This window comes from Acanthopagrus latus, chromosome 21 (assembly GCF_904848185.1).
Source record: "Acanthopagrus latus isolate v.2019 chromosome 21, fAcaLat1.1, whole genome shotgun sequence".
Taxonomy (NCBI): domain Eukaryota; kingdom Metazoa; phylum Chordata; class Actinopteri; order Spariformes; family Sparidae; genus Acanthopagrus; species Acanthopagrus latus.
Genome location: NC_051059.1, coordinates 21,286,132 through 21,312,713, shown reverse-complemented (window position 1 = coordinate 21,312,713; position 26,582 = coordinate 21,286,132). Strand labels below are relative to the sequence as shown.

Below are 26,582 nucleotides of genomic sequence, written 5' to 3'. Positions count from 1 at the left end.
TTATTAGGCATAGTTAACGTTTGTGGTCCTGGAACGGGGCTACAGCGATAGCTCCCTCTCGGACGATAGACCAGCTAACTAAGCTAGCTTACATCACAGCTAAGCAGCAGCACAAGTCGACTGATGTCATGTTATTTCCTGTTTTATTTTCTAGCCTGTGTCTTGAGACTTTTTCTGCTTTCCGCTCACCTGTGCTCCCAGTGGTCTGCGGTCCTGTGTCTGATTTGGCTATATGTTATCCATCTGTTTCACAGATTCTCTTTTTTTTTCTTTTCTGTTACTTGCTGTTAGTTGTTAAGATTGTTGGACTTTTGTTCTGAGCTCAGCACTTTTTCATTGTTCAACCTGTCTGCCTCTGAGTGTCATTACGTTTTGGTCCTTTTATATGTAAACCTTGACACCTTTTATCTTCAAATCCCATCAACACACATCAAAACATTTTAAATGGATAAACAGCACTACAGGTAAAAGGAAAATATGTATTTTTTTATTTTGGGCTGAGGTGTCCATTTAAGAATAAGAGTCATTCAGGCAGAGGAGATAAGGGGGATGGTTATAATTGAACTCCCTCAGTTTTTAAATAAATGTTTTTAAAAGGGTTTCAATAGGTGTCAGGTTAGACCAGCCAGAAGCCAAGTTTAGAATGAGCATGAGAACGAGAGCGTTCAAGCAATATACAGAAGGGGTTCACAGAGAAATTAACAAAATAAAAGTCATTTAAATTGGTATCATTAACAATAACAGCTGTCATACAGGTCATAAGCAACATTTAAATGGCACAATATTTGTCTTTCATTATGTGGACTCTTGCTTATGCTTCAAATCACAAAAAGTATCTTCACGCAACCTAAACAGTGACTCCCAGGTCACCAAAATCATCTCACTTGAAAAAAATAAAAATCACAAAGTGGCCATAAATGCAATATAGTCAAATTTCACTGAGTAGGTTCAATTTTGATGACGTGCGAGTCACAGACATGAGGTTACAGACAACTGGAGAAGGAAAGCTGGAACCTACCAACGCTGGCTGCAGGTGTCATGCACAATATTGAGCCTGCCCATCATGCAGTGCAACAGGAAGTGGATTGGATAGGGAGGAGAAATCAAAACAGCCCATCACAAGGTTCGTTAGAATAGTAGGGGAGAGATAAGGTGGGAAAAAAAGGTTAATATCTCTTGGACACATTCATCAGTGATTGGAAAAAGGCGAAGTGGTGAACTTGTCGTAAGGAAATCTGTTAATCAAATGAAGAGTGTGAATCTAAACTTTTGTCTGAGGTGCGATGCGCATGAATGTCTAATACAACAAGAGCGATAGTGCGGTTATGATTGTAACTATCAAGTATTAAACACTGTAGACACTCTCGAGACAGAAGTGAGGAGAACAGCAGATAGAGTACAGAAGCCAGACTCTGCAGCCTGCTGTCTGATGCCAAACCGAGGCGTGAGGTACCTTTAACCAACCCATCCAGCCCCGGTCATCCCAGCCCAAGCCAAAGCCCCCAGCAATGGTATGTCATGAAAATACGACTGATCACACCAAGGAAACTTTAATCTAGAAAACGGGGACTGTTCTGACAAACATCCATGCTGGTAGCTATTTTCAATCATATCTAGGCGATTAGTAGCAATCTAACCCAATCTTAACACCTAGTGGCCATGCAATGCCATACAAAGCACAAATTTCTAGAAGCGTTTTTAGCTTTTCAACTGCACTGAGACACAAACGTTTGAACCTCACTGGCCCAGAATGAATTTTAACGAGACTTTATGAGTACTGTTTCATAAATAGTCCACAACCAAACTGCTCTGCAATCTACCACCAGCCAAGCAGGAGCCGGGTCACACTGATCCAGGCCTCCTCTGGGTGCTCAGAGCACTAGTGGTGGTTGCTTTGGGAGCCATACCTGATGGGAGGAAAGCAGCCTGCTGCTGAAACTGCATGCTGGCCAGGGCCTGTTGGTACTGGAGCATGCCGGTGTTAAACATGGCAGAGGCCCCGTTGGCCTTCTCCAGGGCTGCCCGCTTGGGCAGGGGAGCCATGACATTAGGGGCGATGCCCTGCCCAGCCAGACGTGAGGGAGATCAGTCAGACAGAAAGTAAAAAAAAAAAAAAAAACAAGAACGGAGAGATAGAAAGAGAGAGAGAGGTGTGTGGTGAAGAGAGAGAGAGAGAGAGAGAGAGAGAGAGAGAGAGAGAGAGAGAGAGAGGGTGTGTTGGAAAAAACGGGAAAGAAAACAAAAAAAGATACATACGTTAGAGGACATCATATGAACAGCGTCACAACATCCTTGTGTGTACAACAACAATATCATCATATCATCAGTAGCAAGCAAGCAGCAGTCTGACACAAGTACTACACAAGCAGGAGCATGGTGCCTACTGGAGCTACTGGCTAACAAGCATTCATTTAATACATTATTTTATCAGGAAGCTCACTTGGATTATTAACTCTGTATTATATATGGCTAACTGAAGGCAACATAAGCAAGCATTAACTATTAAAACAATAAGGCTGCTAACAAGAGGTGGAACAGGTAGGAAGCACAGAGAAAGGGAGGCTGCACTGCTAGCTCCATGATAAACTGTGTAAGCCATGTTTAAGTGATGGTTCACTCTCAGACAAATGTCAGGAGTGGTCTCAGGCCAAGCGACACTAGTCAGATGACACAACATTTTCACCATATAAAACACGCTATGTGGGGGATTTTGTCTTGGCGTGAGGCCACCCCTGAGGTCTGAATGTCTGTGACAAGATCTGATGATGGAGTGAACGATCATTTGAACTGTAATCACTTGTTATGGCGGGATCACTCCTGACTGTTCCTCTTAGCCCCACCCTTAATCCGTCTGACATGCACTAGTAACACAGACACACATGCACACATTTGATTGAGCTGCTTTTTACGACACTGAACACTGACTTTGGACGTAAGACTGAAAGCCATGCCACCGTTATAGAAGCTTCTACTTCCCTAGACCTCACTGACTGTTGTTAAATAGGCTCATAGGTGATGAATTGATTGTGGCTCCTTTGTCGCAAATTCCGCATTTGAATTCGTGTCGGAGGTGATTTTTGTTTGGTGTTGGAACGCAAGCCGCAATCAGTTCATCACAGGCAATAATGACAGATCAACAGGAGGAAAAAAAAAAAACAGACATTGCACTGAGACAACGACAACAAAAATAGCTAGGTATCTTTTGGTTAAAACACTGCTCTACAACAAAGCCACATGCCAAGCTAAAAGGTGAAAGGTCATAGTACCAGGTCAAAGGTTGCGTCGAGGGGTCGCTTCAGTGATTTGACAGCCGACTGAGTCTTAATTAGCAGGCAGCGAGCACATGATGGCAATGGGCCAATGGGGTTCAAGCGCATTAACATAAACCAGCAAGCAGAGGTGCATCATGGGGGCAGCAGTGCAGTTTGGGTATAGGTGAGAAAAAACAAAAACAAATAAAAAAACAAATCATTGGAATGCAATATACAAGGGGATAACAGGACTAAGGCATGCACAGTGTGGACACTAGCTCTACTCGCTACACAGTTAAATGATCATCAAAAATCAATGATAACTACCAATCTACATTAGTTATCGTCGAACAGAGATGGATGAAAATAGCGATGAGAATATATTATTCAGTCATTTCTTTGAAGTAATCGTACTGGACAGAGAAATTATACGGGAGCACAATTGACTGTGCACATCATAGTCAGTGTCACATTACGGTGATTCACCCCCACAGCCCTCGCTGTATGTCGTTAAGAGCATTTAGAAAAAACACAAGACAAGTGTGGCTGAGCTATCATATTCACAGGAGCTGTTTCTGTGAGACGGAACTGAAAGCACACTGTTTTTTTTTTCCTTCTTTTCTAAATAATAATGTCAAGAGGAAGAGAAGTAATAGATAGGAAGCACAGGAACAATCGTGTCACAAATAAGACCAGGCCATCAGAGAGAGAGAGAGAGAGAGAGACAGAGAGAGAGAGAGAGAAAGGGAGGGAGGAACTGACTGCTTTTTGTTGTTGGTTGAGATGAAAAAGGAACAAGACAATCATTTTGTCATATTTGATATTAGGATTAAAAACAGCTGAGTGCATGGAATAATGCGCCATTGTCGGATCCTTCTTCATATCTTTCGGTTCACAGCAGATTTCACCCAATCAAACTTGCAGACCTTTCAAAATGTGACCTTGCAAAAGCAGAACTGAAAAAGAAAAACGCTACAAAAAACACCAACCAGGACGGTGGGACACTTTCAAACAACATTACTGTATTTCCCGCTGCACAATAGCTTCCCCATAATTGCTCCTTTTAGCCTGCCGTGTTGGTGCGAATGAGTGTGACCGCCGCTCGTTACGGATTGCTCACCATGGCCGCGGCGGCTGTGGCCTGGTTCACCTGGTGCTGGGCAGCCTTGATTTTGGCCTGCAGGTGGGCCGGCGGGTGGAAGTACTTGCACTTTTCCCGGGAGCAGCGGCCCTTGATGTAGTCCATGCACACGGTGACGGTGTTGTCGTTGGTGTCGATCATGGTGCTGTCTGCGGGGTGGGCGAAGCGGCAGTCGTTCTCCCCCCGAGAACAGTTGCCTCTCTGATATTCCCGACACACCTGGAGGAAAAGATCACGAAGGGACGAAGAGTTACCTCAAATCCAACATAAGAATAGTCGGAAAAGAAGAATATAGGAGAGAGGATTGCACAGGAAGAATATATCAAGCATGACTCATCAAGCCTTCACCTTGTCTTTAAAGAGGGTTTACAGTTACAAACATCCATTAAACTTAAAAATGCATGAGATCTGCAGTCTGATAAATAGATTAAAATTCTTTGTCAGATCATATTCCTCTTGCTGTGTAAAACATTTTCTCAGCCTTCCCTCTCATACTTCCTGTTTTACTAGAACTGTTGGACACAGAGTTCCTGAAAACACACTGAACTGAGGAAGGTCCGGGTTATGCAGAAGCTTTTAAACACTTTAACACAATAAGCCTTTAATCTTATCATGAAGATTCTCTTTATAAAGTGCTGCATTGTGAGTCTCAGGCATATTTTCAAAAGTCTACATGTGAGACACCAGAGGGCAGCACCTTCTTTTACATCTGAGCTATCATGAACACACTTAATCTGCTATCTGCTCTGTTTTTTCCTGCTCTGAGTGTATCAGCAGTGTGTGGTTGAACTCAGATAAAGACAATAAAGATAGCAGCTGCATTTTGACTTCACTTTTTTTAAGCAAAAAAAGTCCCCGACTGGCTTCAAAAGAGGAAACTCACTGTGCAACATTAACACTCTTCTAAAAATCTTTTTACAGGACGTGCCTCACATTTTTGTGTCTATTATGTGTTCTCTGGATTCTTTTTTTGTGGATAAACATTAAGAGATGCGGTGAGTCCACGTGACTATTGAGATATTTCAGATAGTTTGATTTTGGTGGAAGACTCTCCGAAACAGAGAGTAAAGGAATCATTTCTCTTCAAACCACCAGACATGGTAGAGGAAGCGGTATCTCATCTGGCAGAAGGCCTCAATAGACCAGAACGCAGAGCTACCATTACAAAAGTTAACACCGAGTTTCTCTTGACTAGAAAGAATTGTGTTCCTACGTTACGCTGTTGCAATACCATCAGTGTTGCTTTTGAAATCATAAGTGGTCTTTCCACCAATATAAATATTCAACAAGTTCAGGCTCATCTGTGCTGCTTGTCTAATGCCGTTTGTGAGGCGTGCTGTACGAAAAGCACAAAGTGTGCTGGAATTATACGAGGCAGATTAAGCAAGCGAGTCAGAGTGGGTTCATTGAAAAGGAAACAACTCTTACAAAACAACTCTTGGAAACCATCCAACATCATAAACTGATCATATATTACAGTTTATGAAGCTTTGATGTTTTTTCTAAATTTTTCTTTTATTTAGCTCCTCTTTTGCATAATGGTACCTGCTATTAATATTACAATGCAGCTTCGGAAACAGTTTACACGAGTCCAATAAAGGGTGCCGTTATTCATATGCTTGTTAAACCACTTGTTAACAACGACTGTTGTGCTTACAGGCTCATTATCATCCTGGGTGACTCCACTCCCACTAAGGAAGAGACACATCATGAGGCAGAGTTTATTAGGGAAGAGTTCCCAAAATGTTTCTTTTCATCGGTGTGTTACCTCAAGTCTGTCCGTTCTCAGCAGCTTCTGGGCTGCAGCAGCGGCGGCGTTGGGGACTTGGCTGACGTTGGGGCTGGAGGCCATGAGGACAGGGGTGCTGGGCATGATCTCTTGGGGCATCAGACCCGGGGACACTGGGCTCAGGTAGGGGTTAAAGGCCGCGGCTGCTGCTGCTGCTGCGCTGGCATTGGTAGCCAGGCCTGGCGACACCGAGAACATGGGCTGGACGAGAGCAAAATGAAAGCAGAGGGGTAAAATGACTTCTGGACGAAACGTAAAACCACAAACTGCGAGCCTTTTGTACGGGGAAAAAGAGAGGGACTGACGGAAAGACTTAAAAGAGCCACACAGAGAGTGAAGGAGCTGTTTATGTCTGAGCTTTTACACGTATGCGCTCTCACCATGGGCATCAGCTGTGGTATGTTCATACGTGTGTGTCCTCTCACCATAGGTGGTAGCTGCGTGCCAGGAATCATGGCATTGGCGAGCTGCATCTGCTGGGCCAGCATGGCCATGTTCTTCTGCTGGATCAGGTTGTTCCTGCCATTGATCTCAAGCTGGGTCTTTAGGTGGGGAGGAGGGTGCAGATACTTGCAGTTCTCCCTGGAACAACGACCCTGACGGAAGTAAGAAGAGGTGACAAAATGGAACAGTGAGAATGATGCACATACGGTAGTGGTTAGGCTGCATTCACATTAAAAATATATTGTCTTTACAACACTTTGGTCCAGACTGAAACCACTCAGAGGCTATAACATGGATTTGCACACCTTTTTGTGCCAACATCCACAGTTCTCAGACACTGAATCCCTCTGACTTTGGTTATATCATGATTTTTCCTCTGGCACCACCATGAGATTTCTCAACAACTACTGAATAGATTGCTACAAACTTTGGTACAGATGTTCCTTTAGCACAGCGGTGAAAACAGGACACTGGGTGATGAGTGGGATTCCCGATTTACGTGTTTCAGTCAAACCTTTTGGAGTTGTCAAGGCTGCTGCTATCCTGTGAGTCAGAGGCAAGCATCAAGGCTATGCAGCTTGCGGCTCTTTCTGACAGAACCTGTCAGTATGCTAACAGTTAGCTGTCATGCAGAAGAGAGAGCGATTTTTCTAAAGAGCTCCAGGAGGCTTATCCAGCACCCCATTTCTGTGGTGAATGCATGAGCACTGTAACTTCTCATTTTTCATCTGGTATTTGTCCAATACTTAATCTATAACCAAACGAATTCCCATGAGCTGTACCCACTTCCTGTTTAGAGCTAATTAGCTTAAATTAGAATATCAGCATGCTTGACTAAGACAGTTAACATGGTAAAAATAGTTGCTAAACATCAGCATGTTATCATTGTCGTGTTAGCCCGCTGACATTTAGCATTTAATCTTTAGCCACGACATTAGCGAGTCATAAACTCTGCCTTTTCAAATGAGTTGAACTGCCCCACAATATTTCCATGTAGCTGGTTGTGAATCACTGTTATAAATGGTGGCCACTCAAACTGACATAAGGTCTGAGCTGAAACGAACACTAATTGTTAACAACTTGCTATTTTTATCAGTCTCAGCAGGGTGTCCATGTCAAAGTCTGTGTGTGTGTGTGTGTGTGTGTGTGTGTGTGTGTGTGTGTGCGTGCTAGCCCAAGGGGTTCATGAGGTCCCGCTTAGCTACATGTCCGACTAATGCTATAAATACCGTCCACTCATATGATCCCTATATATTGTATCAGCAGTCATCCGGAGGTCACACATCAAAGTCTTTGAGTCATTATCCAAGACCGGGATCCCTTTTTTTGCTGCCTGCTCCGAGTATCCAATTATACATTCAGTCTGGAGGAGTCTAGAGGGAGTTCGACACACTCACACTCTTATGCAAGCTAGAATGCACACACATTAAAGCGCGCACGTCTCGGGGTCGTGTTCGCATAACAGGTGGCAGATACGCGTCACGCACGCACAAACACGTCCACAGTTTAGGAAGGACGTGTATTTACTTTCAGCCCCTTGGCACAGCTGAGCCGACGGCCGCAGCTTGTGCTTTCCCTCGCTGACAGAGCTCTCCCCGCTGGGACTCATCTCATATACCCTCAACATGACTTCAGTCCCCTTTCCCATCTCCTTCACTTTCAACGACACTGGAGCACCAGACAGGTGCGAAGGAAAAGGGGGGAGATAAGGGGCACAAATCGGGACACCTAAATGGCAAGAGGGGGCTCTCTGAGATATTTTGTTTTGTCCACTTGTCTAAAGTTGCGCTCTCAAGTTCTCACTGGATAGCCTTTTAAAAATAATTTCAGATTTTGTTGCACAAGACAGGTGAATATAGAATGAATGGAGTTTGTCAGTGGTCAGTAGCAAGAAATTATATCAGAATATATCTTATGTCTTCCTTTAAATCCAAGGGCCAAAAATGCAAGTTGAGATTTCTATGATTTCAGAGTTTTTGGTCTAAAATACTGTCGATGAAAAAAACAAACAAACACAAACACATAGAAGTGCAGCCATAAAACTGACACACCAGGATTTGAAAACAACTCACAGTGTGCGGTCCACCTTAAAAAATTCAAATGAAGAAGCATGTGAGGAATATGTCACAGTTTTTGGTATAATATGTAGTAAAATCCAGTTTTTAAGTAACTGTAATCCCATTTAAAAGGGAAGTTTAGGGGGAAACGTTGAAGGCATTCTACGCAGGATTTGCATGAAGAGAGAAAGAAGCAGTGAGTGGTGAAGTGAGCAGTGCAAGCAAGAACAGAGAAATGAAATGTATTTTCTGACGGTTACTTTCTAAAGCACGAATAAACGTGCCCGGACCTCCGCAAAACCCTGCAGATTTTATCTGAATGCAGCCAAAGTGCACGCTCGGTCATGTCCGCCGCGCGCCTCTCTGCTCTGCCCGTATGTGTGTGGCGCTCACACAGACACACAGACCTTCAGCTCGTCAGACATCCGCATCAGGCCGAGAGCAGAAGACCAGAAACATCCTAAACACAGCAAACTGTTCAGAAAATACAGGCGAAGGGCAAACTTTTCTAGTGGGTCATAAGAGACGTTTGAGGGAGATTATACTCGTTCAACTCTCTGCGTTGGTTTTTAGGAAAATACTGCATAGACTACTTCAACAGACGCATAACTTTCCAGGCTGAGCTGAAAGTGTGAGCACACACAAGCTGAGTTGGCATTCAGAAGAATTCTGACACTGACAACACTGAGAGGTGTGTGTGTGTGTGTGTGTGTGTGTGTGTGTGTGTGTGTGTGTGTGTGTGTGTGAGACGAGAGGAGCTGAAAGCAGGTTCTAACAGCACTCATCCAGAGAGTGACAATGGCATGCGGCCGGGGCAGGGTGAGAGTGTGTGGAGAGATAGCGTGTATTTGTGTTACGTGAGGTCGAGGGTGTGCGAGGAGGGGGGTCGCAAAGGCAACCGAGGATCATGTTGCGTTCACCCCGTGTGACCCTGTCTGTCGACCCCTTGGATTTCTTTCTTTTTTTTTTTTTTTTAACGACTTCAGCAGTGCGTAGGCAGGTGCATGTGAAGGTGAGAGAGCAATGTTGTGAAAATGTGGCTTTGACTTCAGCTAAATACATTTGCCGTTCTGTGAAGAAAAAAAAAAAAAATTAGCCATCAACCCACATCGGCAGCCATTTTGAATAAAAGATCAGGTCCCCGGAGAGGAAACGTCAGGCTGCACAGTGGAAGAGAGACGGAGAGAGAGAGAGAGAGAGAGAGAGAGAGAGAGTCACAGTGGCTGTATGGCGAGAGCGTCGCTGCATCAGGGAAATTTTAGAACTTGCAGAAGAAGTGATTAGTGTGTGGAGAGAAATGAAGATGCAGGGAGAGTGGGGAGGAGGAGGAGGAGGAAGAGGAGGAGGAGGAGGAGGAGGAGGAGGAAGACTTCGCCCCTCTCGCATCATGTTTGTGGCTGTTATTGTGACATCAGCGGCCTTGAGGAGCAGCTAGAGACGGTGTCCACAGCAACGGAGCAGCCAGACACTCCTGCTCTAACAACACAGCGATTTCCTGGAAGCTTCCCCACCGCTGGCAGATACAGGAACTCAAAGCAAAGCAAAGACGACAGACACAGCCGGCCCCGAAGCAACAACTATTCCAAGAGGAGAGGGCATTCAGTCACCACCCCTCTCTTGTCTGTGTTCTTTTTTTTTTTTTTGGCATGTGTCTCTACTGCTAATACGTTGTGAAAGAGCCGATTCTCACTGCAGATATCATCTTTAACATGTCTTATCGCTGAACGACTCCTTTGTCTCCATTGAGGGAATCCAGAACTGGAGCACAGAGTAACATTATCTCATCAAACTGAAACAATTCAGAGAAAATTATGCAAATAAAAATAAAATAAATAAATAAATAAAAAAGGACGTGCTATGGAGACCCATAGAAGGATTCGAGTTGCATTTTTAATGGCACAAAAATGAAAAATCGGACAGAAACGGGATTAGTGAGTAAACTGATGCGTCACTGCTCCGCGCATATGCCAGAAATTAGGAAGTGAGCAGCTTCAGAATGATTCATCCACATTAATTTCATCATCATTATTCATTCCAGGGATGTTTTGTTTTTCCACTTCAGACCATCAGCTTTTTTACCAGTTCCAGGGCTACAGCTTCAGGCTATTACAAGCATGTTTTTGTTGAATAAATGTGACTGCTAATGTGAAAAAGGCACAAAATGTCTAAAGAACAAATTAACAACCGCTTATCTAAAACACACTTCAGTCCTCGATAGTTAAGTAAACAGCCGACTAACTCGGATCTCATTTTGTACTGAGTATCACACAAATATGATCAAAAATTACTGAACATAACAACTTCATATATATATACAGTCTATTCTTTTTAGAACATGACCAATAATTGCTACTTGCCAATATTGACAATAGAGGGTAAAAAACAAACAAACAAACAAAAAAAATAACATAAGGAAAAAATGAAGCACCTTCATCTTTTTCTTCACTGTGATCTGTAAAAACATATGTCATAAAGATAGAAATTGGGAACATATATGCTGAGACAATAGCTCTCCAACATGGCTGTGAAAATATCAAATATCAAATATCATCCAATAATATCGTCAGACTGAGATATCAGTAGGGCTGATCAAAAAAAAAAAAAAAAAAAATACAATTAATGATGAAGCAAAATCATCAGCAAGCTTGGTTTCTTTCAGCACACAATAAAACGTGATGCTGGTTCACATCCAGCGAAGTGAGCCTTGTTTTCCCCCTGACGTGCTCCTGCAGCACAACACGAACTTCCTGCGCCTTCTTCTGGCTTCAGTCCGCACTGTGTGTTTTTGTATTAGAAGTGGGACTCTGTGTTTTTCCTGGTGAGATCAGTCTTGCCACTCTCCGGGGCCAGACGGGGGGGAACAATAATCCCATTGGCTACCGTTCACTCTTGATTGACGATAGGTCGCAATAACACGTCCCACCCTGATCACTCCAACACACCCTGCTTTTGTGACTGCGAGGGATTTAAAACAAACAGTGAACCAATTTATAAAGAATGCTGGGTGGGGCCGCATCTCATCCTTCTGAGGAGAGACGATGGCGCATGTGGCAAGATGTGTTAATACGCACGAGGGGAGTGAAACAGCAGAGAGGTGAAGAAACTCCAGCTTTTACTTCAGGGGTTAGAGTAAAGGTAGATCTTATAAACTGCTGCACCCTAAACTTTTTTTTTTTTTTTTACTGCAACGCCTCAAAACTGTTTACACGATGGTTTACACCCCCAAAACGCTTTTCTGATCTACTGCCACGTTATGAACCGCCAAACCTCTCAGGTCTACTGGGACGGGTCTGTTTACCGTCCACGGGGCCAAAACAAAACCCTCGGCTTTTAAGCACCACACAAAACAAAACTCAGGTCCCATTTGAATTTCCATAAATTGCCATAAATGTCAGCAAGTTGTGATCAGCCCAGCCAGAAAAAAATGGACCCTTCCATCTCAGATTGTTTTATTTGAATTGTTTATGGAGGCCTGGAGAGGTCAAACTGTGTGGTAGGAGAGTTAATGGCCGTAACTAACAATTATTTCTGGTTAATCTGGTGATAATATTCACAATGAATTGTTTAGTCTATAAAGTGCTACATCACAATTTCCCAGTGTCTCAAGTGACATCTTCAAATGACTTCATATACCAAGAAACATCCCCAAAGACTCTTTGTGTTTGCATGAGATAACATTGTTATTATACTTCTCTATCCTGTTAAATGTCTCTTTCTTTCAGGATCCGATCGGGGTTAATTTCAACAAGCCAGCAATCTAAGTTTCCTCTGGGTGTGGGCTTAGGGTTGGGGTTAAATTTTGAGGAATTAACCACAGCTACCGTATGCCTGTTTTGTATCACTGATTCGCAGCCCCCGCCTGTGAATATATCCTGCTTGTCATAATGCAGTAAGAAACCCAGACCCACTTTTCCTCTTGTGTTTGATGCCGCCGAGCTGTGTTGTGATGTTATGATGTGAGACTCGGCTTGCGTCGGCTTCTGGTGTGACGCTACGCTGTTCTCTGCCCCGCGTTCCAGTGACTTCTGTCTAAACACACACAGAGATGAAAGCCCTTTTCTCCTCGCACACACTGTGAATGAAGCTTTGTTTTGCCGGACGGCAGCGGAGACTCAAAGGGCCCGAGCCCAGTGGTTGTTCCCTTTGTCTGCTGTTTGTACTCGAACGTGGCACGAAATATAAAGCATATCAACTCGGCAAACACGCTGACTGCGTGCGGATCCTCTTACATGATGAGATGACGAGCTTTTTTTTTTTTTTTCCCTGACGGTCAGTGAAGCAGCGTGCAGAAATTTACTGGCAATGTAGCGGATCCTCGATGGAGAATATTCAGAAGTGCTGGTGCGGTCTTATCTTGCAACCAAAAAAGCAGCAACACAATCAATAGTACCCTTTTACAGTGAAGCACAATTGATTTTCTTTTTTGTTTTGAGCCACTTAACCCTGCATTAAATTAACAGTAAAGTTCTTTAAAGTGACTGAGGAAGATGTTCTAGATCTGCACGGTGGCTTGCATTTCTATATCAGCCCATGAACACACACACACACACACACCCCTTGTGATTATGTTTATATCTCCCTGCTGGGACTCAATGTACACAGCGATCCACGCTGCACAGCTTAGCGGTCAGGGAGCCGATGTGACCAGCGGAGCTTGCAGAGATATGGAGGAGGGAGGGAGTGTTAATCTATGATAATAGCTGCAATATGCCCCCGGTGACGCATTACCAACCTCACCAAACAGCGACGCAGAGAAAAGGGATTATAGGCTGCAACACAAGACCACACAGAGAGTGAGACGGATGAGTGATGCATCTGTGAGGATTTTAAAAAAAAGTTTTTGGTATAAAGTATAAGTCAAGAAAAAGTTGAAGGTATTTGTACTTTACTAACTCATTTACGTTTTCTTTTACCTTTAATTCGACAATTCAGGGGCAAACACTGTACTTTTTACTTCACTACATTTATCTGACAAGTTTAGTTACTGGTTACTTTGTAGATTTAGTTTAAAGCAACATTGTGTATATTCTCTACCTTATCTAAAATAAACTTCTCAATCATTTGGATGGTACAGCATCTTGTGAATGTCTGGGTGAAAGGCGTCTCTGTTTGAGCCACTCCGCTCCACATGCAACTTCAGTGAGATGTTTGGATCACAGTGCTACATAAATATTTGCTTCAAGACACAAGTTTTCAACATATAACATTGTCATGACGTGATGCAGCTCCAACATTAAAGTGTTGAACACATTGCTGCAACAACAACTATAATCCAATAATATAATATACATCATTCTGAATAAAATATTTTGAATTATGAGTCATTTACCTTTTGGTACTGTATATTTTTATATTTGTTTTTTTTATGATATGCAATTAAAACGTACACAAGCAGGAAATAATTCTGTAGTGCATTTTTTTTAAAATATACATTTGCCTGGTTGTAAACAGCAGCGACAGGATGGCAATAATATCATCGGCATCTTCAAAATAAAAGCTTGTCATCAGAGAAATGCTGTTAATAATCATCGCCGTTGTAAATTATGTCGCTTTTGTACTTTCAAAGTAAAAATAAATAAATAAATAAATGGATGACTTCTAATTGTAGCACTTTCACTTGGCGCTTTTACTCAAATGTAAGATCTGAGTACTTGTTTCACCTCTGAATTTACAGAAATGAGACGCAAACTGGGGATGAAAGTCATCTGAGTTGAGGCTCAAACATAAACACACACATATGCGTCAGACGCCTATTTATATGCACACAAAAAAGACTTACACACACACACACACACACACACACACACACACAGCAATGAGTTATTCACACTTGAGAGGGTGTTGGTTCTCAGAAATGCCTCAGGTCAGATGTCACGTACACAGGAGCCCTGGATCCAAACTTAGACCTCTCTGTCTTCCCTGACATGCCCCCTCCTCCACTCTCCCGCTATCTCTTTCTATCTCTTTTCACACAAACACGCCATCATGTGACTTTATTTACCCCAGTTTCCCTCTGAAGGCTCCGTCCGCTGCGGCGCTGCCGCTCCTTCTCCTGTAAGGCCTAACAAGGTTAGGCCCGCACTTTTCATTATCAGTAATAACAGAGCAATCACGCAGGTATTGATTCGAGCAGCAGCACTTTATGAAAGTCATCCAGCACTCGCTGTGTGAGTACGCGAGGCGGGCCCGGGGAACGCTCATTTAATCATCTCCGAGCTACGCTTCCAAGTGGGAGAGAGAACAGACGAGTCACTGCGCAGAAATCACAAGGTCCAGACGAGGCAGCGAGGCGTCAATAACGACAATGTTGTTTGTGAAATGACTGAGGTGTGCTCTTTTCTCAGAGTCGGCGGGCCTCACAGGGGGAGGATCGACGCCTGCCGTGTATCGTAATGAGCCATTCCAAAACTTGTGAGATGAGTAAATAGGCAACATGTGATATTAATGGTTACACTTTGCCTCTAGTGCCTCAGCTCTTTTTTTAGCAGACATTTCTCATTAAATAGCATCTGCATGTATCTTCATGATGCTCCACCGTACAGATGTTTCAGCGATAGGGATTTATTTGTTTAGGTCGTGCTATAAGAAAAGTGTTGGCCTGCTATAACAGCCCTGAATAGAATCTTTGCACCTCTTTAATACAGTCTACATCTTTGTTTCGACCTCTTCCAAGTGTCAGCTTTGTGTTGCATCTTATAACTTCAAAAGCAGAAAAAAGAAGTTCAGAGATATGTCACTTATCCCGCTCCCTTTCATACACCTTTCTTTGATCCCCGGCCGTCTGTTCTCCCTTTCTAACCCTCATTGCTTCCCTCCATTATCTGCACGGGGCTCAATTCCTCCTCAGTTCTGTGACATTTGGATTGTAGAAACACACACACACACACAAAAAAAAAACACAGGAAAACGTCTCCACCAAGAAACAACCACACCAGTGCAGATGATTAATTTAGTTTGCACTAACAGATTCAATCTGGAATGTATTACGCTAATCTGATCTCACAGACTGTAATCCTATCCACAGCTCTAATCCCACTGTCAACTGGCATAATCCTGTTTCCGCGTGCGATTATCTCCTTTGGACTTGGCACTAGAGCAAGCAGGATGCTTTCAGCCTCTTTCTCTCGCTCTTATTGCAGTTCAAAATGTGATAATGCCACTCATGAATTCTTTGGGTTATTTCAGTATTGACAGTGGAGAAGAATGATTCAATTTGTTTCACAAATGCTGCACAGACGCTGATGTCCTACACTAAATGGTCTGGAAAAGGCACTGAGTGTGATTTTATTTGAGTAATTTCCATTCTATAAATGTACCGCGAGCTTCTTAAAGCTGGATTGTGGGATTTCAACACACAATAACACGAACATGAACGTCTTTGACATTCAAGCCCTTGCCTAACGAGTTCGCACATTGCTGATTAAGCCTATACCCTCCAGATGAATCTCCCTATATTTTGCAGCACAGCAGATTGTCCGTGGCAACAGCTCTGCAGTGGAACACCTGTATCTATGTGCAGTATTCAATAAATAAACAGCCTGAATCCTGCATAACTGAACTGAGTGCAGTTACGGTAACCAATGACAGCTAACCACATGTCCAACCCACACACCAGCACAGAGTCCAGTGAAAAAACCCAGACTCTGAGAATTTTATGTTTTAGATAAACTGATTATTAATGCTGAAGAAAGCAGCGCCAGTTAAGCTTATGTCTTGTTCCTCACAGTGTATAAAGCAGTTTAATATGTATCTGCTGCCAGTGTGAGTAATATACAACGTGGAGCGTGGAGTGTAAACACAGACTCAAGCAGTCTGTGCATGTCACACACAACTAATCAGGGCTAATACTAATTGGACCTCAGGTGGTGCCACTGTTTCAGGTCAAAAAACAAGGACACGTGATGGATACTGATGAGCCAAACCGGAGACGTCATGTGTGAGGATGTTGATGATGCCGGCTAGTTTCACTTCTCAGAGTTTTGGCTGAATGTCACAACTAAAAACCTTTGGCGATTTTTGCGGCTGAAGTTCAGGGTGTTGGGTGATGTGTATTTTTCTTCTGCTGTCCTCTCAAGATCATCGAGCGCAAATCGGGGACACTGACTCAGAGAAAGGGAGAAAGTAATTAAGACCGATGTCATGGGTTTGAGAGGCCCAGACACTGCGATTCCGGCAAGGAATGCACAAACAAGATAGACCGAGGAACCGACCGAGCGAGAGAAAAAAAAAAAACAGACGGACAGACATCAACTATGTTTTTCCTTGCTGCCTAACATTCTCGTGCCTCTGCAACTTCCAAGGTGCAGCTTCTCTGTAACATTTTGGCATAAACACAGAGATAGGAGGCACGGCAAACCTGACTGATGGACTTAACAGCTGGCAGGAGGGAGGGACGGAGCGAAAAAGGTGTTGAGAGAGATGAGTCTAAGCGAGAGGCTGTGCCCTCGAGCTCCTCGCTCACCTGCCTAATGGAAGGATAATGGCAGAGCTTGATATGCGACTGTGGGCAAGTAAGAAGTTTGAAAACGCTGAGAAGAAAAAGGAGAGAAATAGAGAGTGGATAGAGGTACAGTGATTAGAAAAAAAACCCCAGATTAAAACCTTTTTTCCCCATTTATTTCCCCTTAAGTAGCTCCAGAGTTATAATCCCTTTAGATTTAGGTGAAATCAAGCCCCATTTTTTATTCTATCTGGGTCGACATTGTTCTGCAATCAAAAGAATTCTCATTCAGTAATGACCTCCGCCAAGGAGGTCATGTTTTCACCCAAATCTACTGAACAGACTTCCATAAAACTTGGACTGAGGATGGATCTCGGCTCAGAACAGACCCAGGATTTCTTTTCTCTCTCTCTTCAACACTACGAGATCAGGCTTTTTTAAAAAAAATTCCCAAGGAATAATGCATGGATCGTAATGAAAAATATCAGGCATATGTTTCTAACATGAAAATCCTCTCACAGGCATATAAAGTTGATACCTTAGCTCAATTCTAAACTGGTCTGTATGTAAAGATAAGGGCCAATTCCTTACTATAGCTTTATATTTTACAGTGTCAGATATGGAATAACTGTTTGCTCTGATATAGTTTTTCCTCAATGAGTAGTACATTTTAACCAATAAATACCTGGATCCCATAAACTCCTGGACATAAATCCACATAAGCAAACCAAAAGTCAACACCGGTACGTATTAGAAATATATATGATTGTATGAGATTTTGTCACACTGCAGTCTTGGCTTCGATCTGTCAATATTTGTAAAACTGTCGGATCAAACAAACCCTCCGGCTTTCTGAGGTTTTATGGTATGTCTGTATGTTGAAGACAGAGCAGGACCGAATGAGAGAGAGAGAGAGAGAGAGAGGAGAGAGAGAAGTAATCATTGTATCAGTGGTGTGATAAAGGGGCCCAGTGTGATGGAGGGACAGGGACGGCTGACACTGAGAAGAAAAGACAGGCTGTTTGTCGCTGATCTTCCGTCACATAAGCTCAACAGAGAAGACGCACAGCCGCGCTGATCTGACAAGAATGCACCCACCATGGTATGAGCAGACCGATGAATGTCTGCGTGTGTTGGCCTGGATTAGACCGGTCCAAACACAAATCTCTCTGGCATGAAAGTGAGAGAGACGCATGAGTAAAACGCCATCAACAGCAGGAGACGGAGACGTAAAAGATCCCACTTACTAAAAAAACTAAAAGCCCCAGTCACGTGACTCTTATCTAGTGAAACCTGCTTTGGTTTTAATCAGCTGCAGAGGAGATTGAGCACGGCCGAGTCGGACGGCGCTGTGTTATTAACAGCTCTCCTCGTGTAAAAAGCTGGATCCTATGGGTGGCTGAATCCCAGCCTTGTTAATTTAAAGGAGAGAAATTTTCATTGTGGATGCGCCCACAGATATCCCATTAAAAATCCAATTAGGATGGAGATACCACGCGCCGACTGCAGAGGAGAGAGAGCCATATGGATCCAGAAAACAGTCTGAATTATGGCATCACTGCAGTACGTTGACTGGAGATTAGCACGCGACTGAAAACAAATCTGTCTGATCACAGGTGTATTGAAACCTTCATCCTGAAAACACATTTGTCTTGGTCAGATTCTGACATTACAACTCGGCACACAGGTGTCCCATTTCCTTTTTCTTCTCAGTGCTTTCTTCGGGGTTTGGCGTGGAGCCAGCGAAGCAGGCAATGTGAAGATCACACGCCCATCTGTGGCTTTCTGGCGGATAAACAATGTACTTGGACTGTGTCCGAATGTGACACAGATGTATTCAGACAGCATCCAAGGAGGAAGCTGGACATGTTTATGTCAAATAACGTTGATGGTTAAACAAGACAGATCAGGTTTATTCCCAGTCATGACTGATATGTTTTGCAGCATCGAGAAAACAAAAACTAAATAAAGAAGGTGCAACCACAAGGCACACTGGAACAGCATATGAATAAAAAACAAGCTATACAGACTCACTATGCAAGATTTTTGTCATTTGCTGCTTGTAAACAGACCGTTTAAAGGTGCAGTAAGCAATTCTGGAGATGCATAGTTGATTGACAGCCTCATCAGATGGCCAGAGCTTCGGGTTGGTTGCTTGCCAAAGTGTTGGCAACTTCCCGAAATGTTCTTCCTCTTGAATCGTTAAGGCAATAAACATCCTGAACGCATCATAATTTCAGGAAAATAAGAAAATGGAAGCAGTGGGCAGGGTCTCATGTACTGTACCGATGAGTGGGAAGGATTATTTGTTTGTGTATATACATTGTTTTGCTTTTAGGAAAAATCCTGCTTGGTGTATTTCTAAATTAGATACACTGTCACGAGGATCTTTATCTGGCTGGCTTGTGCATTTCTTTTGGAAGCGAGTGAAAGAAATCTATTTTTAATACTTTAGCTGGCCAACTGTTGAATTTATATTCAACACAAATAAGAGACAGCATATAACCAAAGTGACTGCTAACTGCTGCTAAATGTAGCTGCTAGTAGTAGCTAGCTCACACAGCAGTGGAGGCAGTGCTTCAGAATGTGGGCTTACACAGCCAGCATGGTGGCTTTGGACTGGGACAGACTGGGGCTAGCCGGTTAGCATGCTAACCTCGATACATATCTGTTGATATAATACAAAGACATAATTTTTTTCACATTCTGTGGATGCACTTAGTTGCTTTTTGAATGTTTCCAATTCAGATTCTTATGTATTGAACCATTAAAAACAGCTTAATTGCAGGATGCATAATCAGACTACAGAGCAGATTTAGAGGCATTTTTATTAAACCGAGACTTTTTCATAGCTAGTTAAAAGTTCTTTGTAGTATGTTTAATCACTCAATGGTACTTTTTTCTCGTCTTTTTGTTAGTTCATCACTAGCCACAAACTGTTGCCTGCACGTGGTCATGTGTCTTTTAAGTTACTGTGCAGTGACACTGCACTGTTAAATACACATTAGCCTTCTGAAGTCATATGCTGACACACACACACATGCAGAGCATGACGTGTTGACTTTACTGCCCAGAGATTGGCTGGATGATTTGTTTGAAATGAAAAAAAAAAGAAGAAAAGCCCACTGTCGACTAGCAACGCAGCTAATATTTACCCCACGTCTGTCTGGCCGAGCACCTCTCAGTGTGTGTGTGTGTGTGTGTGTGTGTGTGTGTGTGTGTGTGTGTGTGTGTGTTCCATCTAACCACTGAATGTAAACATGCTGTCAAAATATGGTCAGCAAAATTAGAGTAAAGACAGATAGAGACACAGACAGCAGGGCGAGCGATAGAGACAGAGAGAGATAAATAAGAGGTATTTACCCGCCCTCTGCTCTGCAGGAATGTAATCTTGGCTCACAACAGTGTTGTAACACAAAGAAACCCGCTGCAACAGCACTACTAATACAGATACAACACACGCACACACGCAAGCACACACACAAACACAGGCGCACACACACACACACACACACACACACACACACGTGCATGCGCTCTTAGTCTCTTTTTCTCAGAACTCAGACATGATGACAGTGGGTGTGTCAGGCTGGCAGGTAGACAAAGTACAAGGTCTATGCTGTGTGCAAGTGTGAGTGTGTGTGTGTGTGTGTGTGTGTGTGTGTGTGTGTGTGTGCGTTCAAACTGTTCTCATGGTAGACGGTTACCACTCCTTTTTTTATGACATGGCCAGCTGTGTGGGGGGGTAAACCAGGACCCGCTGCCGCTCTTCAGACAAGGTTGCAGCTGATGTCGCCCTCACCTCACAACACATAGGTTTATGTACGTGTGTGTGTGTGTGTGTGTGTGTGTGTGTGTGTGTGTGTGTGTGTGTGTGTGTGAATGTGTGCGGTGAATGGGGGGCTGCCGAGGTGTAATGTGAACCATCCAGCGATGGGTGTGGCCTGAAGTAAATAAGGCAAAAAACAAAAAACAAAAAAAAAACCCAGACTGAGTGGGAAATCAAGTAAAAGGAGTTACTGAGATGGGAGGAGAATGAAACCAAGCAAGGAGGAAGGGCACACGAGGGAAGGAGAAGTGGACTAGAATAGGCTTGCATCTAATGAAAGTAGGATGGTACGGCACTTAAAATAAGCTGGCAGATTACCTCTGTGTGGGTGTGGCGGAGCTGCGGCATTACAGTTCGGTTACTGTAGTGAGTAACCTACTTTGTTTCAGACTCATTCTAGTATAAACTAATAACAGAGCTGGCGTTAGCTCCCTTGCTCCCGTAATCCGAGCTGACTGTTATACTCTAATCTGATAAGAATGCTTGAGTGAAGCATTAACGAGTGAAGGTTAAAACAGGTTACTTCCTCTACATATCACATGTGTTTGAAAACTGCGTTTTCTGTCAGATAATGTGCAGCTCCCATCAGCACATGCTGCTACAGCTCTCCAACCTGTCTCGTCGAGTTATAGCGCAGATCTAAATATTTAGCCCCTGAATAAGGATGGTGTATACAGATTTAGAATCTAACCTGCACGCTCAGTAGTTAATCATTAATAGCCAAAGTTACAATGCTGACTTTAAATCAGGGAGTTGTGGCAGCCATTATCCTTCTCCAAATATTTACCCTGCTTCCACATAGCTGAGCTGTCTTTGCTGCACCAGGCAGATACACAGGCAACAGAGAGGGCTGCGCTCTCCGAGGTTAAGGCCAAGTCTAAGGCCAGAGAACACCCACGCATGCATGTATAGTACAAGTTCACACACACACACACACACACAGTATGACTTGGTTTCAATTCTGTGGCCTCGATGAAAACTTCTGTTCTGACTGATTGTCATCCACGAACTGCCATGAACATCTTCCCATGAAAAATGTGCGATTAAATCTTTTTTACTATTTCTGGTTCTAATACATTCTTGGCTGTAATTCCCTCAGCATGGACTCTACACGCGTGGTCTAGCACAGGACACATGTTTTATGTGTATGTGTGTGTAGACTCTATATGTCTGTATGTGCATGTATGTGTGTGTGAGTGTGACACCATGTAAAAAGGAGGCCAGAGAGAGAGAGAGAGAGAGAGAGAGAGAGAGAGAGAGAGAGAGAGAGAGAGAGAGAGAGAGAGAGAGAGAGAGAGAGAGAGAGAGTGGCTGTTGGGGAAAATGACTGGGTTTGGGTGTGACCTGCTCAGCTATGCACTGGTGATCATGTGAGACCTGTTCTAATTATACACCTCTCAAGAAGAAGGCCGATCCTCTCTCATGGGCAGAAAGTGTGTGCACATGTGTCCAAGTGTGTGTGTGTGTGTGTAGGGGTCGCAAGACTAGTGCTAGGGGGGTGTGGCTTCATGAAACACAACTAAACTGAGAATTTGCCCTATTTTTTTTTCAACCACTCAATCTGAGTGAAAGTGAAATAGGACGTGTGACTTTTCAGCAGGTCCGTGTAACAGGAAACCCTTAATGTGGCGAATGTGTCTGCGTCTATATGTGTATAATAAATGCGAATCAACAACCCTCGCTTCTGATTTCGTCCATCCTCTTTTGCTCTCTCTCTCCCTCGCTCTTTCGCTTTCTCCTGCTGTTTCCACTGTGGGTTTTTCAGAGACCCGCTCTGTTTTTCATTACCAGTGGAAAAAATGGGGCGAAGAGTTAAAAAAAGTATCACCCATCTCCATTAATACACAGGTCCTAGTGGAAAATGAGTCCAAACGACTAAAATAGGCCCCTTGGTTCCTTTTAAATGCCTACATAGATCTGCCAGCTACTCCTTTCCAGCGGCCGACCTTTCTCTCAGCGTGAATGACAATTTAAACATATGTTCAGGTATCGAGATCCTTCGGTCTTTCGATAAAAGCAGTGGTCAAACGTAACAAAGTACAATTAATCAAGTATTGTATACATTTGGGGTACTTTTACTTTACTTTACCTCCAGTTGGGATAACTACTTCATAAGCTCAATAGCTGTGAAATAAATTGTCAAAAAGCTGAAAATGCATATAAAAGCCGGTTCTCACAGGACATTGGCGCTACAAAAAGATGATAATCTTATAAAATATGGAGCATTGCTGTAAAAAAATCTATTCAACAGTATACAAAGGACTTAATCTATGTTATATTTGTTTTGCAGTTACAATGCTGCTGTTGGGATTTCATACAGCGTGGGCTGTAGTTTTGTAGTTTTGCTCACCCCTCCTGCTGGTTTTTACGCTGTACTGTAAATGTGTATTAACACCCAATTCAGCATTAATACTCATCCAGTTCACTTCTGAGATCTTGGAACAAGGCGACATCACTTTGAAAAAGTTGCAGACCTTTTTTATGAGAGGATAAATGAGCACAGCAGACATGATAGCCATGCTATGGTAAGTATGACACATCAAACATGAACCTGGAAGCGGATCCGTAAACTATGATGGATTATCACAACAGACAGTTAGGGTAATAATTTTCCTTGTTTGTTTTCTCTTCCTAATCAGTTTAGTTTAACCTGTGGATTTGTTTGAAACCTGATTTACTGTGTGACTGCTTGTGTTTCTTGCCATGTTGGACATATTTTTAGCAAAGGTTGTCATGTGCCAAGATATTTCAATTAAACTGGAAGACATCAGGAGATTAATGGGAATGATGCTGCCAATCTCTATCTGTAGGAATGATGGCCAAAACTATGAAATTATGACTCAAGATGTAATAAACAACGATGATTTAATTTAGCTTGGAGTTTTTGACAATCTCTCTCTCACACACACACAGGGATCACAGTGAGGAAACTTGGGAAGTGTTCAGCTCGCCCTTCACAATGTTCCTCTGTCCACATCTGGCTATAAACACTGTTCTGAGAGTCGACTCACACACGCTGTCCTCATCCTAACCCTTCCCTGATCACACACTGCCAATGACCACGAGTCACTGATGTCTGCAGGGGCAGAACACAAACAGGGGTAGAAGAAAAAACACACACACACACAGCCAACCGTATGCGGGTGTGTGTCAATGCTGGAAACTTTGGGCTGAGGTCCGCCCATCTCTAGAGATCATGTTGCTCCGATAAAAGACAGATTGTGAAAGACAGAGAGAGAATAAGAGAGAGAGAGAGAGAGAAAAAAAGAGGTGTTTGCTTTTCTACTTTCCTGTTGCTGCCTAAAAATGGAAAATTACTGTACCAGGGTGCCCTACATCTGCCCCCGACTTTACACAAAACCACACACACAAACCCCCTCTAACTGCCCCTAGGCCTCAGCACAGGAAGTGGTTTGACTGGGTGAGATCTACATGATGACGCGATCGCCTTGTTGCTCTCTAGCTGTTGAAACGTGTTGTGCTCAGGGCATCCATATGAGTCTGTACATGTGACAGCCTATTCATGTGTTTTTCTCATTCAGAAGCTGGCACACAACACCGTTTATCACCTCCAGAGGGACAGTGTTGACAGAGTAGGTTCATGCAACAATGCCTGTGCACAGCGAAATCAGTCGAAAATGTGACTCCTAAATGACTCCAGTTTGAAATCAGGTCAGCAATCACGAGTCAAAACACTGGCTGTTCTAGAAAAATTCCACAGTGCAGTGTCACAAACGGCTGGACTTCTGCTTCCTGAATCTAAAAAGCTGAAACTCCCCGGCCCTCCTCCTCCTCTCTGTGCTTTTGTTCACATGATGCAGTCACCTGACCAGAAATAGGTGGGACCAAAAAGAGAGCACATGTCTTGGCCAGATGGTGCATTTTGAGCATGATGTAGTTCGTAGCTACATTTACTCCCTCAAACTAAATGTGCCTCTCCTTTCTTACCTTGAGAGAGTCGAAGCATGCGATGACCCGTCCGTTGTCCACCTGACAGCTCTTGGCCGGATGGGCAAACTTGCACTCCTGGTCGGAGCGCGAGCACGTGCCCCTCTGGAACTCCCTGCACACCTCCAGTGTCAGCCACTTTGTGTCGCGGATGTGTGCCATGTTCAACGCCATGGCAACAGTTTGGCAAAAAGTATTCCGAGCTGCAATCGGTTCGGGCGCAAGTAAAGTACCTCTAGTGTTTTAATCCACAACTTTAAGGTCTTATTATTTATGTTTATTCACTGTTAAAGTCTGTGATATGTGTGCATAAAGTTGAAATGGAACATTCAAAATAAAGTTCCTATTGATTGAGAGGGCTCCTCTTCCCAAAGTGAAATGTTGCAGGACGATGTTTGGCTGTGAATGTTATTGGATAATTTTCCACAGATTTTATATATCCAGGAAATGGCTCAGCCTAACAGTTAAGTTACCGCACTTGGCTCAACTTTGCTCTCTCACTGTTGCTTGCCAAGCGGGTCTCATCTACCACATTCAGAAGCCAAGAAGGCAAAAGATGAACAGGCCGAACCGAGAGCCCTCTGGTTAGGTGCAGTGAAGCAGGCAACGAAGGTGATAGTCTGTGTGTAGCCCACTACAGGAAGGTTAAGGACACTGGAGACCAAGTGGAGGCTTAGAGGGTTGAAGGCGAACGTTGAAGGCAAGGTGGGTGAGATGCTGCGTGGGCCTGGTGGTGTGTAGGGCTGCTGTGGTAAGGCTGGTCAGCTAGTTGAGAGCAGTTGGCAGCGTCTGTTGAGGAGAGCTGAGGCCGCGAGGAGTGGATGGTGTTGATGGACGAGCAGGTTGGTGCGTGGGCCACGAGGAGGGTGTGGTCGCTGTCCTTATACTCGTGTTACTGTGGCAGCAAGCGAGCGAGGCGGGGGGCGGGGGGAGGGTGGAGCTTCAGCTGTAGAAGCAGGTCAAAGCTGCAGCAGACATCAGGGAAGGCACTTCCTCTGGAGAGAGAGAGACAGAAGAGAGGGAAAAGACCGAGAGATTAGTGATGATACACATCCAAAGAAAACTTTCAGGTTTTTTTTCTTTTCTCTTTCATTTCTCCTTCATAGGCAGCGCTCTGCATAGATATGCAGCTGTGGGAATGAAGAATATGTAAAAATGTCAGAAATGCAGGGGTGTCAGCTAAAACAAATAAAACTTTCACCCGCCCTGCGCTCTAAACACACATGGTGCACACACGGTCATCACGCCACACGCACACACACACCAACACACACACACATACACAAATGCACAAAGCAGCCATTCACAACTTTCCACCTCTTCTGGTTGACGCAGGAAAATCGGATCGAACCGCGTATCACTTACAGTCGAGTACAGCAGAGCCGGCCATTGCAAATGAGTTTAGAGGTGAAAGAGAGGAAGAGAGTGAAAGCGGAGGGGAAGTCGAGGCAGGGCATGAGGGAGAAGAGGTTAGTCATTTCCCTTCTTGCGAAGCGGTGCGAGAGTGCGGACCAATGAGAGCGAGCAGAGTTGCAGCAACATTCTGGGCTGAGCGCCAGGTGAGAGCAGGGGGGAGGAGCAACGAGGAGGCTGACCTGCCTGCTGCTAGAGCGAGGGAGGGAGGGAGAGAGAGAGAGAGAGAGAGAGGCAGACTGAACTCTGCTCACTATTTCTATGACTACC

At 43.8% G+C, this 26,582-nt stretch overlaps 1 protein-coding gene across 27 annotated transcripts in view; it reads right to left on the bottom strand.

Annotated features, from left to right (window-relative positions):
* Positions 1 to 26,582, bottom strand: part of mbnl1 (muscleblind-like splicing regulator 1) — a 56,439-nt gene that overhangs the window by 7,254 nt on the left and 22,603 nt on the right. For 7 of the 27 annotated variants that reach the window (XM_037083979.1, XM_037083980.1, XM_037083982.1 and 4 more), the window contains 7 exons: positions 24,900 to 25,894; positions 6,562 to 6,777; positions 6,161 to 6,382; positions 4,372 to 4,611; positions 3,267 to 3,320; positions 1,908 to 2,061; positions 1,019 to 1,054 (listed from right to left, as the gene is read on the bottom strand). In XM_037083979.1, the coding sequence (XP_036939874.1) occupies positions 1,019 to 1,054; positions 1,908 to 2,061; positions 3,267 to 3,320; positions 4,372 to 4,611; positions 6,161 to 6,382; positions 6,562 to 6,777; positions 24,900 to 25,073 (1,096 nt within the window). In that variant the 5' untranslated portion in view covers positions 25,074 to 25,894. Of the gene's footprint in view, positions 1 to 1,018; positions 1,055 to 1,907; positions 2,062 to 3,266; positions 3,321 to 4,371; positions 4,612 to 6,160; positions 6,383 to 6,561; positions 6,778 to 24,899; positions 25,895 to 26,264; positions 26,407 to 26,582 lie in introns of those variants that run through there. The other 20 variants (XM_037083986.1, XM_037083994.1, XM_037083991.1 and 17 more) reach the window with 10 other exon arrangements.